This window comes from Parambassis ranga, chromosome 18 (genome assembly GCF_900634625.1).
Source record: "Parambassis ranga chromosome 18, fParRan2.1, whole genome shotgun sequence".
Taxonomy (NCBI): Eukaryota; Metazoa; Chordata; class Actinopteri; family Ambassidae; genus Parambassis; species Parambassis ranga.
The window spans coordinates 4195006-4209410 of NC_041038.1; the positions used below are offsets into that span (position 1 = coordinate 4195006).

A 14405-nucleotide genomic window follows, 5' to 3' on the forward strand; every position below is an offset into this window, starting at 1 on the left:
CATCATTTACTGATGTAGGTTTTGTGCCTCCTGTACTCTTGTCTCTTTCATTGTCTCAACTTCCATACCGATCTGGCTCACCTAGATTACTTTTTATCTTGATGTTTCTGAAACAGGTGGAGCTGTGAATGGTGTTCTGTTTCAGAAAAAAGAGGGTGAGACAAGTATTAATGTATTTGAGTTTTAAACCGGATGATAAACTGTTTGATTAACTATTACATTCCACAGCATGGATTGCCAGAATGGATCTCATTTTAAGAGTTTAGACCTGGAAAAGGTGGAGCAGACTTTAGGCCTAAAACATAGGTATGGTGCAGTATATCAATCATAGTTACAGGGAAAAGTGGAAAGGATGAAACTACAACCTAAAACAAAAATTGGCTAAAATCTGTGCACAGACCAAATTTATATGGGTTCAAGTATTGTCTATTGTATTGATGTTCTGTTAATAACGCCATATAATGTACACCCTATGAGCTTCTTACAGGTCGACAGTTTCCTGGACCAGCTGGCCGGCTGAGACTGAAGAAGTATGCAGTATGGTATTAATATAAACCATAATATAATGAATTTAAAGCTTTGGTGTTAGTATTTGTATTACAGGAGAAAGGAGAGATGGAGAGTCCAGAAGGAGCCACACACAGCTGAGTGGGTCCTCCTGAAGGTGATAAAGAGAAAGTGGTCGGAGCCTAGGTGGACGGGACCATATCAGGTGGTAGAGAGGACATCCCATGCTGTGTGGCTGAAAGGGAAAGGAGACACCTGGTATCACTGGAGCCAGTGCACCCCAGCTACAGAACCAGGGAGAACGCTGAGCGACATCCAGCAGCAGCAGGAGGAGGAGAAAATGAAAGGGGCAGAATAATCCCCTGAAACCAGGAGTGTGACCAGTAGGTAGTCTACCCTACTTGGTTGAAGAGGATGAGACGGTGAATACACATACATGAGCAATCATCAGGATCAGCGTGGGACTAAGAGTGATAGGCGAAGTTAAGCGCATCACTCCAACTAAGGGTGATAGGCGAAGTTAAGCGCATCACCCCACCAGGAGACGAACCACAGTCATCAGTAAGGTCAGCTGTCGAAAGGAAGGTCTAAAGTTTCAGGAGCAGAGGTTTGAGGTCCTGTTACCAAGAAGACTCCAGCTGACAAGATGGGACTGTGGGGTAACTGGAGGGTGTTGGGAGCTTGTGTTTTCATGTCTGTAGTTAGTGTATCTTTGACTTTATTTTTGTGTGTACATAATTATTTTGTCAGTTTTCCAGGATCCAATGGTAAGTCAAATCCAGGGCCCAGCACACGCAGGGTGAGGAGAGCGCCAGGGACAGGAGGAGATGCATGTGTGAGAAACGGGGAGGTATAGAGTTAGACTACTATAAGGGTTCAGAGTTCTCTTTTATCTTTGATTTGTGCGCAGTAATCAACTGCGGGGGATATAATGTGTCGTGGAGACAGTATGGAGAAGTTTGTGGATTGGGGTGGCAGCACACAAATTGGGCACCTAAAAAAGCTAAAACCACCTCAGGCGGGCGGATCTTGTTCAGTGGGTATTTCCATATACAAAGAGATTGGAGCTGCATGCAGAATCCTATTATGTTATCAATTACTGGCCTGGACCACAACCCTTATGTTAAATCTTCCGGAGTGCCTGGCCAATGTTGGGACTCCTAACCCGACATTGTAGTCCATAAGCTCACCCCGTTCGATGTATTAGCGTTATCTACTGGTTATGAGGATGATAATATTTGGCTCGGATGGTAAAACAGGTGAAGGAGCAAAATATGTCAGGTTGTGTTGCCTGTGCATCAGCGAGGCCCCACCTGTACGCTGAACCTGCCCCATTATATCCAGACGATGCATGGGGATTTGATTTCAGTACAGGGCCGGATGTTTTTGGATATGTTATTGGCAGAGAAAGGAGGTGTATGTGCTATGTTTGATGAAATGTGTTGTACTTTCATTCCCAATAACACTGCTTCCGACGGTAAGGTCACTAAAGCTTTAGAAGGTTTGAGAACTCTTTCCAGTACGTTGCATGAGCACTCAGGGATAGATAACCCCCTGGACGACTGGCTGATTAGGGTGCTGGGACCCTGGAAGGCGGTAGTATGGTATGTCACTAATCACTTCTTTTGCAGCATTCTTGGGTATTTTGACTACATGTGGTTGTTGTTGTTATATTCCCTGTGTGCACTGTTTATGTAACAGGTTAATTGTGTCAGCAATTGAAAAGCAGGATTCAGGTTTTCATTCTCCTTCATATCAGATGCCTCTGCTGGCAGCAGAGGTGCCCGTGCCAGGTGACGACGAGGAAGATTTGTTGTGAGCTCTTATAAGAGCTCAAAAGAGGGAATTGTTGGGTGAAAGAATTTATTCTGCATGGTGTTAACATGCAGTGTGTTCAGATATATAAGTTTTCATGTTTATATGTGTTTATCGCTTAATAATGTGATTTTCATAAGTGTTTATGTGTTAGGAAGTTTTATAGAAAATCAAAGTAATTTGAGGATACTGAATGTATTAATAAGTAATTTCATAGTATGTCATATAACGTTGTTTTCTGCAGTTCAGGCTGTGGCAGATGAGATCAGTTGTTTTTCTGTTCTCTGGAGAGAGCTCCGGTTGGTACGAGATGGTCATAAATTCAGACTCAGGACAGCAGCACCTTTGACCTGATAAAAGCCAGATTCTAAAGGAATGTGTTTTTCTCCTGAGTACCCAGTTTTATGGTCACCCCCAGATTGGACTCACAACCTATGAGATTTGAGGAATTGAAGTTTTACCTTATTTGGCAGTAAACACTAATGGTCTAGTTGCTGTATGAACCAGGGTCTGCAGGGGGGCGGTAGATGCCCCTGTGGGCCGGCAGGCAGGAACGCCCATGGGGTATATCAATGTGTGAATTCCATGTCCAGTTGTTGCATTGTTCGTTGTTGCTGTGTGGTTGTTTGTTCTTGTTGGTTGTCCTGTTCTTGTGTTGTTCTTGTTTGGTTCTGTGTGTGCAACAACCCAGAGCTCTGCGACTCAGAATTTGCCTCATTGTTTAATAAATTATAATTTTGAGACCAGAATTTATCCACTCCTTCCTTACAAACTAATTCAGGGGGTGAAGGAGAAGGAAACAAGGGGGATTTTCACCCCGACAGAGCGCACTAGCTGCAATGTGCGCTCCACCCCCTGATGCCCATGATTGTCATGAAGCTGGGTTAAAACATCCTTCTGTAAGCACTGCGGTAGCACAAGTTGATAAACCTGTCCACCCCCATCAGGAGGATTAATCCTACGGTACAGTACCCCATTCTCCTCTGAAAGGCGCCCCCACTGACGAGAAAGCTCCTTGGTCTCTGGACCAAATCTCTCCCTCTGCCTCAGGTCAGGAGATTGTCCTTTCCTCCAACAGGTCAGAAGAGGGCCAATTACTGGATCCTGTTCCTGCAGAATGACTAGATTCTCTTTTGAACAGCCTGGAAGAACAGAGATGTCAGACTGTACACACAAATTTTCCTGCATTTTTATCATGTCCTGTTCAGCCTCCCCAACTGTACTAACTTCTTTATACTGACGAGAGAGAGCATCTGCATTTCTATTCCGATTCCCTGGACGGTATTTTAAAGTCAGATTGAATGGAGCTAATTGAGCTGCCCACCGTTGCTCTACTGCACCCAGTTTTGCTGTGTCCAGGTGCCGCAGGGGATTATTATCAGTATACACAGTACATGAGCTACCTAGCAAGTACTCCCTAAACTTTTCTGACACTGCCCATTTAAGCCCCAGAAACTCCAATTTCATGGAGCTATAATTGTGCATGTTCTTTTCCGTAGGTTTGAGTGCCCTGCTAGCATATGCGACTGGTCTAAGTTTCCCTCCATGTTCCTGCGAAAGCACTGCCCCTAAGCCAGCATGGCTCGCATCAATCTCAAGCACAAATGGTCTCTGAAAATCTGCGTAAGCCAGCACTGGTGCCGAGATCAAAGATTTTTGCAAACCCTGCTATGAAGCGTCTGTAGTAACTTGCAAATCCCAAAAAGGCTCTAAGCTCAGCCAGGTTTGTGGGTGTTCGCCACTCTCTTACCACCGACACCTTGTCTGGATCGGTTGCGATGCCAGCAGCAGACACAACATGGCCCAAATACTTCACCTGTTTTTGAAAAAAACTACACTTTGAAAACTTAGCTTTTAACCCCTGCTTTTGCAGCCGAGAAAAGACTTCCTCTAGCCTTTCCAAGTGCTGCTGAATAGAGGAGGAGAACACAATCACATCATCAAGGTAAAGTAACACAGACTGATATCGATAATCCCCAAACATACGCTCCATGAGGCGCTGAAACGTGCTGGGTGCATTACACAGTCCAAATGGCATTCTATTAAACTCAAAGAGCCCAAATGGAGTGCAAAATGCTGTCTTGGCCCTGTCTTTCTCTGCCACCTTCACTTGATTATAGCCACTTGCTAAATCTAGAGTGGAAAACCACTTAGCTCCTACGAGCCCATCCAATGATTCTTCCATCCTGGGTAGAGGAAAAGCATCCTTCCGGGTTTTGGCATTTAAACGGCAACAGTCTACACACAATCTGATCCCACCATCTTTCTTTTGAACAATTACAATGGGAGAGGCATATGGGCTACTACTCTCTCTAATGACGTGACTGTCCAACAGCTGCTTAATATGGGCTCTCACCAGATCATACTGAGATGGGTGAATGCGACGATACGGCTGACGAATTGGGATGTCATCAAGCAGGGGAATCTCATGCTGGAGTAAATCAGTGCAGCCCAAATCAGTTTCATCCCTTGCAAATAATGACTGATATTTCCTAAGCAATGCAGCTGCTTGTTCTTGCTCCAACTCATCCAATCCCTCAAAAAAAGGTAGATCCCATCCCCCCACACTGGTCGCCTCAACCCCTGAAGGGGACACAACAGCTGTAAATTCATTACTGCTAGCATCCCTACAAACTTTCGCATGAGATGGCTGATCTAACACCACCGGAGCCACAGTAACTGCAGCTATCACTCTACGTGGAGTCAAATTTACATCAGAGTAACCGACATTGGTGACAGGTACATATGCCTCTCCTGCCTCAGACACTACTACAGCAGGTGATATCAATAACCCCTCTGGAAGCTCCCCTTCTTCAGGGCCTAATGGTTCAATTAACACCTCCATATGCTGCATAGAGGGAACCTTAGGACATGTTACAGGGACCATAGTTAATGTACCTGCGACTACACAAATTGAGCTCTTACCTTTAACCCTTACTTTGAACGGCTCTGGGGAGTTGATTAAGAGCTCCTCTGCATGGCAATGTCTGAGTGCTCGTCTCCATTCAGGGGCTTCTGTTATGCTAGGATCATCAAAGAGGCCTGGTCCATACTGCACAAACAGCTCATAATAAAACCCCTTTATCACATTCATTCCCAATACACCAGGAGTTTGCATCTTTCTCTGCAACATATGTGGGTCTTCTGGATCCTTCACAACCAGAACTCCTTTGCGTGGAACACATTTACCTAAAATAGTGATAGCCAGCTCCAGATAACCCAAATATGGCAATTTAAGACCATTGCCCGCTCTCAGATCTAGCCATGCACACTCACGCAGCTGGGAGTCTGTGAGATGGCCAAAATGTTCCTTAAAAAAACTCTCAGTGATTGTTGTCACCATAGAGCCTGTATCCAATAATGATGGAACCACTACCCCTCCCATCCCTACTTCTACAACGGGACACCTGCCCATAAGAGCAGCTGTAACCACTGGGTCAGGCTCTAGATCGAGCTCTTCCCTTAGATGTGTGTGGCTCTCTTCACTTGCAGACTCCTTTTTTTCCAGACATACTGCTGCCTGCTCAGGTGCAGTAGATTTAGGTAAAGGGGCTGTACAGTAGCGGGCTATGTGGCCCCTCTGATCACAGCGGAAACATCTAGGTTTACCATCAAAGTTTTTCTTGACTTTAACTGGAGGCTGAGCCCCAGACTCCCGGCTCTGAGGTTGCAGGGCTTTCATCAGTAAATCTAACTGTCTCTGCTGAGCTTCAATGAGAGCTTTCAGTTCAGAGTAAGAACTATGATCTACCAGTTCATTAGGTACTTTTGCCAAAACTTCATTGGAGGAAAACGGTGGGACACTCTCCTTTTGTCTAAAGGTCTGCCCAACACATTGTGATGTCCACTGAACAGCTTCCCTACGGGCATCACGGATAGTCCACTGGGGGTTTAAACGTACTTTATCCCTAAGTCTTGAGCTCAGACTCTGATCTCGAACACCCTCACAAAACTGATCCCGCAGATTCCTTTCAGAACCTAGCTTAACTTGTTCGTCTGCCTCTACAATCTGATCCATTAAGGACATTAGGGCATGAGAATAGTCTAGCAAAGATTCTCCTTCCCGTTGTTTACGATTAAAAAACCTACGTTGAAGGGAAATAACCGAATGTGAACATCCATATACTTCCCTCAAAATTTTAAATATCCCATTTACAGTGTCTCTTTCTTGTTTTGGCAGATATTTAACTTCAATACGTGCTGCCCCTTCTAGATGGTTATACACGCAATCAACTTTTTCTTTTTCAGTGGATTTCACTTGTATATAGCCTTCGATCAGTTCAATCCATTCCTCCAATGTAGGAGAGTCTGCTCGATCCAAGTTACCTGAGAACTTTGGCACTTTTTCACTCTGTTGGATATAGATCACCTGCTTCCCCCCTTCAGTCCTCGCAGGAGTCTCAGTCGAATCTGCATTGTCCATGACACTGTGGGAGGTTCCAGCTGGAGATGCTGCCGCCTGAAGTCTCTGCAGCTGCTGCTCCAGTTCTTGCATGCGCTGCTCCATTCTTTCCCTAGAGGTTTCCTCCATCATCCAGCCGACTTGGGAAAAGGCCGCTAGCTTCGGGACTCTCCCAGACGCTTACTCCTGGCCCACCGCTGCTCTTGCCTTTCACACAAACGCACGAAAAAAAAAATCTGTTCCCCCAAAATGTACCACCACTATCAAGCTGATCCTGCCAACAACGCCAAATGTTATGTGGCTATGAGACCAGCTGAAGAAATGATGAGAAGGTGGGTCTAATCAAATCAATTTATTAATGCAATCAAACAACATAAATTTGCCCACCTCCACTACCCCACTTCCAAAGAACGGCCGCCCGGAATGAAAGAAAAGTCCACCCCACACTTTATGAACACTGCAACTGTGATTCCACCACACACGTGAGTAAGGCACTGCAATTTAGTGTTGGGAGGTTCGACTCTTCTTACTGACTCAAATCAGTTACTCTCGAACCCTCACGTGAACGAATCTTATTGTGAGTCATTTCGTTCATTTCGTTCATTTTTACAGCCGGTGGCGCCGTGTCCCTCTGTAGTATAGTGCCGCGCATTGATATGGGACAAAGTATAATAAGTATAACTACCACAAGCAATTCAAAGCATGTGAAAACATAAGAGGGCAAATACACACCACGGTACAGTGACTTCTGTCCTGCATCCTCCCTGCCAGTGTTGTTCAACAGTGCCACAGTGACTAGGTAGCTGTCACGTGACAAATGAACGAGAGTGTACTGCTTCACACACACATGAGCTGTGAACGAGAACGAATCTGTGCAGCCTGTGGAGCTTGTCACGTGACAAATGAACGATGAACGAGAACGAGGAGGAGAACGAATCTACAGCTCTGATCCGTGCAGCCTGAGCAGCCTATCACGTGACAAATGAACGATGAGCGAGAACGAGGAGGAGAACGAATCTACAGCTCTGATCCGTGCAGCCTGAGCAGCCTTGGTTACATATGATTTCATGACTGGATAATGTACTATTATATTTATTATTTAATGGCAGATTATAACACAAAACATGATGTCATTTTAGAAAGCATTTATTTACAAACACACTTTACATTATATACACAATAACACTACACATCAACAACAAGCAAAGACCATTAATTATAATTTCATGAATACATAGCGTTTGCCTGGTGTCACGTGACAAATTGAGGAGCGTCAGATATCAGACATTCATTTCCTTGTTTGTTTCTGAGTCCACAGCCCCGCAGCTGAGCTTCAGCTCTCGCGTGACAAATGAGCAATCCGGAACGATTCGTATGAACGATTCGTATGAACGATCTGTGAACGAGTCGCAAGTTCCTTTGCTGATCATTTGCTGCTGGCCAATTGGCACACAGCCTGAGTGGCTTGGCCGTCACGTGACAACAGAACGAAGATCCGGGGGCTACCGCGACTCAGGAACGAATCATATCTGTTTCCTGTCCTGCCAACTGAGCTTTATGCGGCTGCCTGCCATGTAGCGAAAGAACGAATCACTCACTGAGGGGACTCGTTACCCCGATTCATATAAAAGATTCGTTCATATCGAACGAATCGTTCACGAGCAACACATCACTACTGCAATTGTGTTTCACTGCACACGTGAGTATTTAGACACTGCAACCGTGTTTCACTGCACACGCCTGGCAGGTCGTATGGAAGTAGGGTAGGTACGGATTAAGGGGAAAACAAAAAAACGAAATAACAATAAACAAATTAATAAAAAAAAAAAGAAAGAAAGAAAAACTAGTCCGCCCCAAAGGCACCTCCCAGTTCTTTTGTGCCACACACCGGCTCACTTGCCGGGCGGACTAGACAAAGAAAAGAAACCGACAATTTGCATGCTATGGCAAGAGCAGCGATGCCCATCAACCCGACGCTCTGCAACAAAACAAATACTTTCTTTTAAAACCTCTTTACACTTTATTAAATCATGCTTAAAATACCTGCAATATAATTAATAATCCTTAAAATACCTGGCATCTGCGTGACCAAACTACTTGTGAATACCGTCTACTTCTTTGCCTGAACATCCATCTGTAATGTATAAAACAAAGTCAATCAACCACCCGTCAAATACTTTAAAACAAAAAGGTAGGCTACAGCCAACCCGCATACCTGTATGGCCTCCCTGCACGCCAGTGTGGAGCAAGGTGTGCACCTGCCTTACTCCACCGGGCGGAACCAAACCCCAACACCTTTGTTCCCCCGTACAAGGAGCCCTATATGCGGGTCGACTTACCCTCCCCTTTTTCCCGACCTGAGGCAAATAGCACCCGCTACATATCACGTCATTATATTGACGTTTGTAACTCATTTAGCAGACGTTTGTACGCAGAGCGACTCACAGTGAACATTCAGGCTGCAGTATGAAGGAGGCTGTAGTGACGTGTGGCGCTGCGTCTCTAAAAGTGTTATGATACAATGTGAAAAAAGACAAACAGTGGTGGAGTAAGATGAGGCTCAGCTGTGTCATAGACTCTTGCCTAGGGCCCCTCTCATGCCCTAGGCAATTGCCTGGTTTGCCTACCGTGTTGCGACGGCTCTGCTCACATGTGAGCAGATTCCAGAGTGGTGAAAGCAGAACCACTGTGGAGCTTAGTGAGATGGTGAGACAGTGAGAAAGGAGATGGTTGCTACTGGAAGGAGATCAGTGATGGATGTAAGTACTAGAAGAATGCTGCCACCAGCACGTGATCGTTTCTTATGTAATGTTAGGTCCAGCCCGAGGAGAGTCAGTAGATAAAGTAGGAGGAGCTACAGGGGTGAAGCCGTGGGTGGACAGACACAGACAGCCCCATGCAGCTAAGAAGCCACACACAAGCAGCCTGAACACAGAAAGAAGAAGATGAGGGCCAGTCCCCTGTTGTGATGAAGGAGTCAGGAGACGATACATCCCATGGGAATTTATGGATATGATAAAGCTAGCAGGAAGACTCCATCTGTCAGCCTCCACTGACAGATCGAGCACACAAGTGAAGAGTAAACCTGGAGGAAAACACAGCTGGACTCACACTGGCCTTGGGAGACATTAAGGCTCTGTCAATGTAAATAAGGCGAATAAGAGAGGAAATCTTTAAAGGAGCAGATCTGCAACCTGTGATTCAAGGCAACAGTGTGGATGACTGGGGACTGAACTGAACCGCTCACACACCCAGTTGAGATCCAAGTGAGGCAGAAAACAACTGTTATGCTCAGTGTACACCTAATGGACTCAGTATTGATTTCCCTGAAGAACCTGGTGCGTCAATGATGAGGGAGGAATGGAACCCTGGGTGGTGAAACAAGCAGGGGTACTGAATGAACCAGTTGTGGAAAGTTTTTTGATTTTTTTTTTTTTTCGTGAGAGGCGGGGGTGCACCACTGACTGGTTGCCAGTCAAACAAACAGCCGGCCACACCCACACCAACAGCCAGAGTCCTCACTTAACCTAGCATGCAGGTCTTTGGAATGTAGAAGGAAGGTGGAGCACCCGAAGAAAACCCACGCAGGCTGTGAGGCAAACAGAGCTAACCACATCACCACGACCACGGTAACTGATCAGTGCCAACATGGTGGTGTAAATATATGCTGTTAACAAAAGAAAACAACATTGATTCTGCAAATATCACTGAGACAAAGAGTGAATACATGTTTGACATTTACTTCCAGGCCTGCTTACCCTTCTTTATGGCCTACACAAACACAACTAATAAATAGTGTGAACGTCTACACAGAGACACTGCTTTACTCATGGGGAAGAAACAATATTTAATGTATATGTATGCCAGTCCTGCCAACCTGCATGCTAATGTGTTAACCAGCGAGCATATGACAGTGTTATGTGAGGTGTAGGTTTTAACAGGACCCAGGCACAGACAAAAACAATGTGCAACAAAAAAGGAGCTTTATTCAAAGCTAAACTACAAAACACAGGAGAACATAAGGAGGGCTACTGAAAACAGTGCCATGTCAAAATGCAAAATCAAAGTACCAAAAACTAGGGAAATAAAGATCAAAAACACAAACCAAACCTGAGGAGGAAGGGAGGACAAAGAAATAAGTGCTCAGAATAGGGTGCACAGCAACACTGAGGACAAGAGGGAGGAACGAAGGATCACAGAAGGAGGAAGACTAATAACAGAAAATTATAATAACAAATGATGAGGGAACAGAATGCTTGCTTTCTCACACTCAGAAACACACTTTGTTCTGCTTGCAGAGTCTTGTACACTGCTTTAGATTTGATGCAATCAGCTGATCTCAGACTCTGTGAGGGTCCTCAGTTATACATCATTGTGTCTAAATGGACTTTCTCTCTCTCTCCTTCATCCTCTCTGTCTACCTCTTCTTCTCCTCTTTTACCCGGCCGACTATCAGCAGGAAGGTTCTCCTTATGAGCCGGGTCCTGCTCAAAGTGTCTTTCTGTTGAAAGGTTTCTGTGAAGTACTTTGATTAAAATTGACTTGACTTGATTGATGTGACCAAACAGGTTTATGAAGACTCTACTGCCGGTTTGATGTGTCCCAACAGGTTGTAGAATGTGTGATTCTACAAACACAAGGTGATTGAAACAGCAGCTGTTCACAGGAACCCTGATACAGAGGAGAACAGAAACATGTAAGCCTCTGTCTCATGCTCTCAGACCCCATTCACACTGGGAAAATCAATCCAGCTAGATTCGGGCAGTATCTGGATATATCCTTTTTTCTGAGTGTGAAAACCGCGAATCTGGCTATATCAAGCATGATATCAATCCACCCCTCGGAGACATTTCAGACTTTTCCTCCTGTGGTTCATGTCCACCTCTGTGTAGAAGCAAAGACACACAGTGACCACAGTACACCACTGTGACTTTTATGTGTTTGTGTGTCTCCCCCTACAAAAAGTCATTCCTCATCTCAAAGTTCACAAATCACCACACCAGCTGCCTCTGTGGTCTGATAAAAGAAAGGCCTCCTCTTAACCTCAATAACATGACAACTTAAGCTGCATATAGCTTTTTACTTAATGTGTACACTCTGTGTTGCAGCAGAGAGGGCGTGTAGACACATCAGAAACCAACACCCACAATACCCGAGTCTGTCCCATCATTGGTCCTGAAGCCGTCGTTCACAAGGTATAAAAAGAGCTCTTTCCTCATCCACTCCACCCAACACATCAACCCCGTGCTGGTTCATTTTCTTCTTTGTCGCAGCAACTTTCAACAAAAGCAGCAACCATGTCGCAGCTTGCGGTGGCCATAGCCATCCTGTCGAAGACTTTTAATGACTACGCACGCAAAGAAGGAAAGAAGGACATGCTGAACAAAGGAGAAGTCAAGACTCTGTTGGAGAAGGAGCTGCCCGGTCTGCTGCAGGTACTGACACTGTGCTCAGATGAAGGGATCAGCCCCATTTTTAACTTTAACTTCCACACCACACATATTTTCACAGCATTTGACTTTTGGACATTATGATTATGATGTATTAATGGATTCTGAGAAAACCTTATCAAGTCTCAACTCATCATGAACTCAAACTTATTATGTGCACTTTCTTCTGTCTCTATAGGAAGCAAAGAACCCAGGTGAGGTGGACAAGCTCATAAAAAGCCTGGATCTGGACGGTGACTCCGAGGTGAACTTCACTGAGTTTATGGCGCTGGTGGTCCGTCTGGCCTGTGCCATCCATTTCTTTAAGATTTGAGCAGAGAACGACTATCTCCGGGTGTGGGTTCCATTGGCACCAAGAAATAAAACATCAAAATTCAGAATGTAATGTTTTTTTAACCACTTAATAAAGTGATGTATCTACCAATGCATGGCTGTGTAATGTTGAATGTAAAATCACTTTTTTGTAGCACAGATTTAAAAATCTTATGGCTAGTTTTATTACTTTTCCAGGGTTCTTCATAGTAAATGGCAGCAAAAACTGTTAAAGAATCTCAGGCGAGGAGGAGACCAGGAAGTAAGTGTGAAGAGGCTGTGTGCTCTCCACATGCTGCCACACGAGTAGGTTGTGTTATGTTATCTGATCCTTTGTTTTCAAAATGCTGCTTATACTTGAGTTTATTTATTTTATTCCAACTAGGTTGCATATAAATGTATTTCTTTACAAAGGTGAGATGATATAGAGCAGCATTCCCCTCATCCTCTAATGGAAGCATGAATATGTAAGACGATTGTTTTCCTTTGTTCAGTTAAGCTGGTGTGGGTCTTTAGCATCCTAAATTAAAATGCTTTTGTTTATATTTTCAGCCATTTGATGTTGTGGGGAAATAAATAAGGCATCTGTACTGATATGCATTAAAAAACTCAATAGACAGACTCAATATCAACACAGTGACAAGTTTCAAGAGCCTTGACGTGACTTTTTAACGCTCCAAAAAGGGACTTGTTTTTTTGTGTGGCTGCTGCTGTTGCACATCAGACACAAAGCCACCGCTCTGACCGCTTGCTCCAGATGGTCTTTAGAGATACACCATTGATCACCTAAGGCATCGCAGAGTCAACTGGGGCATCATGCTGCCTCTTCATCCAGCTCCATGGTTCTTCCTGTCTTCAGGTCAGGTCATGGATTTATCATAGCTAGGGATAGTTAATTACAGTTTTTCTCAATTGTTTACACACAAATTCTGGTACTTGAGACACAATGACCACAACATGTAACTCATTTACCAACCCCCTGAACCAATTCTGCTAAACTACGAGCACAGTTTTCCTGCTTTACACTCAAATTGCAGTTCTAAAACACACATTGTTCAAAACAGTACACACAAGTCTCTGCTTTTCATGCAGAACATATCTTGTTTTCACAAGGAACACACTGCCATTCAAATATGCACACTGACTCATCACAAGGGCAAACACCCATCACACAGTTTTACAATCAGCAATCAGAGCTTTAGCATAAAAGGGCAACAGATGAGCTCTTCTGTTTTGGAGCAATGGGTTGGTATATGTACTCTCACTAGAAAATGGCAGTACTGCATATCAATACAGTACTCAATGAGTACAGTAGTACAGTAGCTACCCTTGGCCCCTACAACACCGCCCATCTGATCACATTCCTGGACACCCTACACAACACACTCATTCCACCAGATCAGGTAGATGGCCCAGAGCAGCTCAGGTACGTTGTCATTTGGAACAACGTAAGTTTCCACAGGGCTGCTCTGGTTCGTAACTGGTTCACTGCCCACGCACACTTTTTAGTTGTGTATCTGCCTCCATATTCTCCATTCCTCAAGCCTATTGAGGATTTTTTTTCTGCCTGGAGATGGAAAGTGTATGACCGTAATCCACAAACGCGTATACCTCTTCTCCAAGCTATGGAGGACGCATGTGGAGATATGGCAGCTGATGCTTTTCATGGCTGGATTCGCCATGCTAGGCGATATTACCCCCGCTGCTTGGCCAGGCAAAACATTGCTTGTGATGTGGATGAGCTGTGGCCAGACCGTAACTGAAGGGAGGATGCGGAATTGTTTTTTTTGTTAGTTTTTTTTTGGTACTGTAACTGTATACGGTAAATTCTTCTGTTGTTGTGTATGTAGTGTATGTGCAACTTTGTGTTGGTTGGGGATGGGAATGGCATGTACACTGTGTACATTGTTTTTTGCGGG

The 14405-nt window shown here is 44.6% G+C and overlaps 2 protein-coding genes across 10 annotated transcripts in view; one reads left to right on the top strand and one right to left on the bottom strand.

The window, feature by feature from the left end:
* LOC114450667 (uncharacterized) overlaps nucleotides 1-9513 on the bottom strand; it is a 57326-nt gene extending 47813 nt beyond the window's left edge. The window contains exons 1-3 of one of the 8 annotated variants that reach the window (XM_028428935.1): nucleotides 8940-9013; nucleotides 8798-8858; nucleotides 5248-6931 (exon numbers count right to left, since the gene is read on the bottom strand). In XM_028428935.1, coding sequence (XP_028284736.1) covers nucleotides 5248-6856 — 1609 coding nt within the window. In that variant the 5' untranslated portion in view covers nucleotides 6857-6931; nucleotides 8798-8858; nucleotides 8940-9013. Of the gene's footprint in view, nucleotides 1-3294; nucleotides 3974-5247; nucleotides 6932-8507; nucleotides 8703-8797; nucleotides 9037-9351 lie in introns of those variants that run through there. The other 7 variants (XM_028428936.1, XM_028428934.1, XR_003672120.1 and 4 more) reach the window with 7 other exon arrangements.
* Nucleotides 9514-10221: 708 nt separating this feature from the next.
* On the top strand, nucleotides 10222-12602 carry LOC114451146 (protein S100-P-like). Of its 2 annotated transcripts, XM_028429716.1 has the most exons (3): nucleotides 10222-10353; nucleotides 11833-12159; nucleotides 12353-12602. In XM_028429716.1, exons 2-3 carry the CDS (start codon nucleotides 12022-12024, stop codon nucleotides 12485-12487), a joined length of 273 nt encoding a protein of 90 aa, XP_028285517.1. In that variant the 5' UTR covers nucleotides 10222-10353; nucleotides 11833-12021; the 3' UTR covers nucleotides 12488-12602. The 2 variants fall into 2 exon arrangements, with proteins under 2 accessions (XP_028285517.1, XP_028285516.1); XM_028429715.1 differs by lacking the exon at nucleotides 10222-10353 and having other exon boundaries at nucleotides 11512-12159.
* The last annotated feature ends 1803 nt before the right edge of the window (nucleotides 12603-14405 follow it).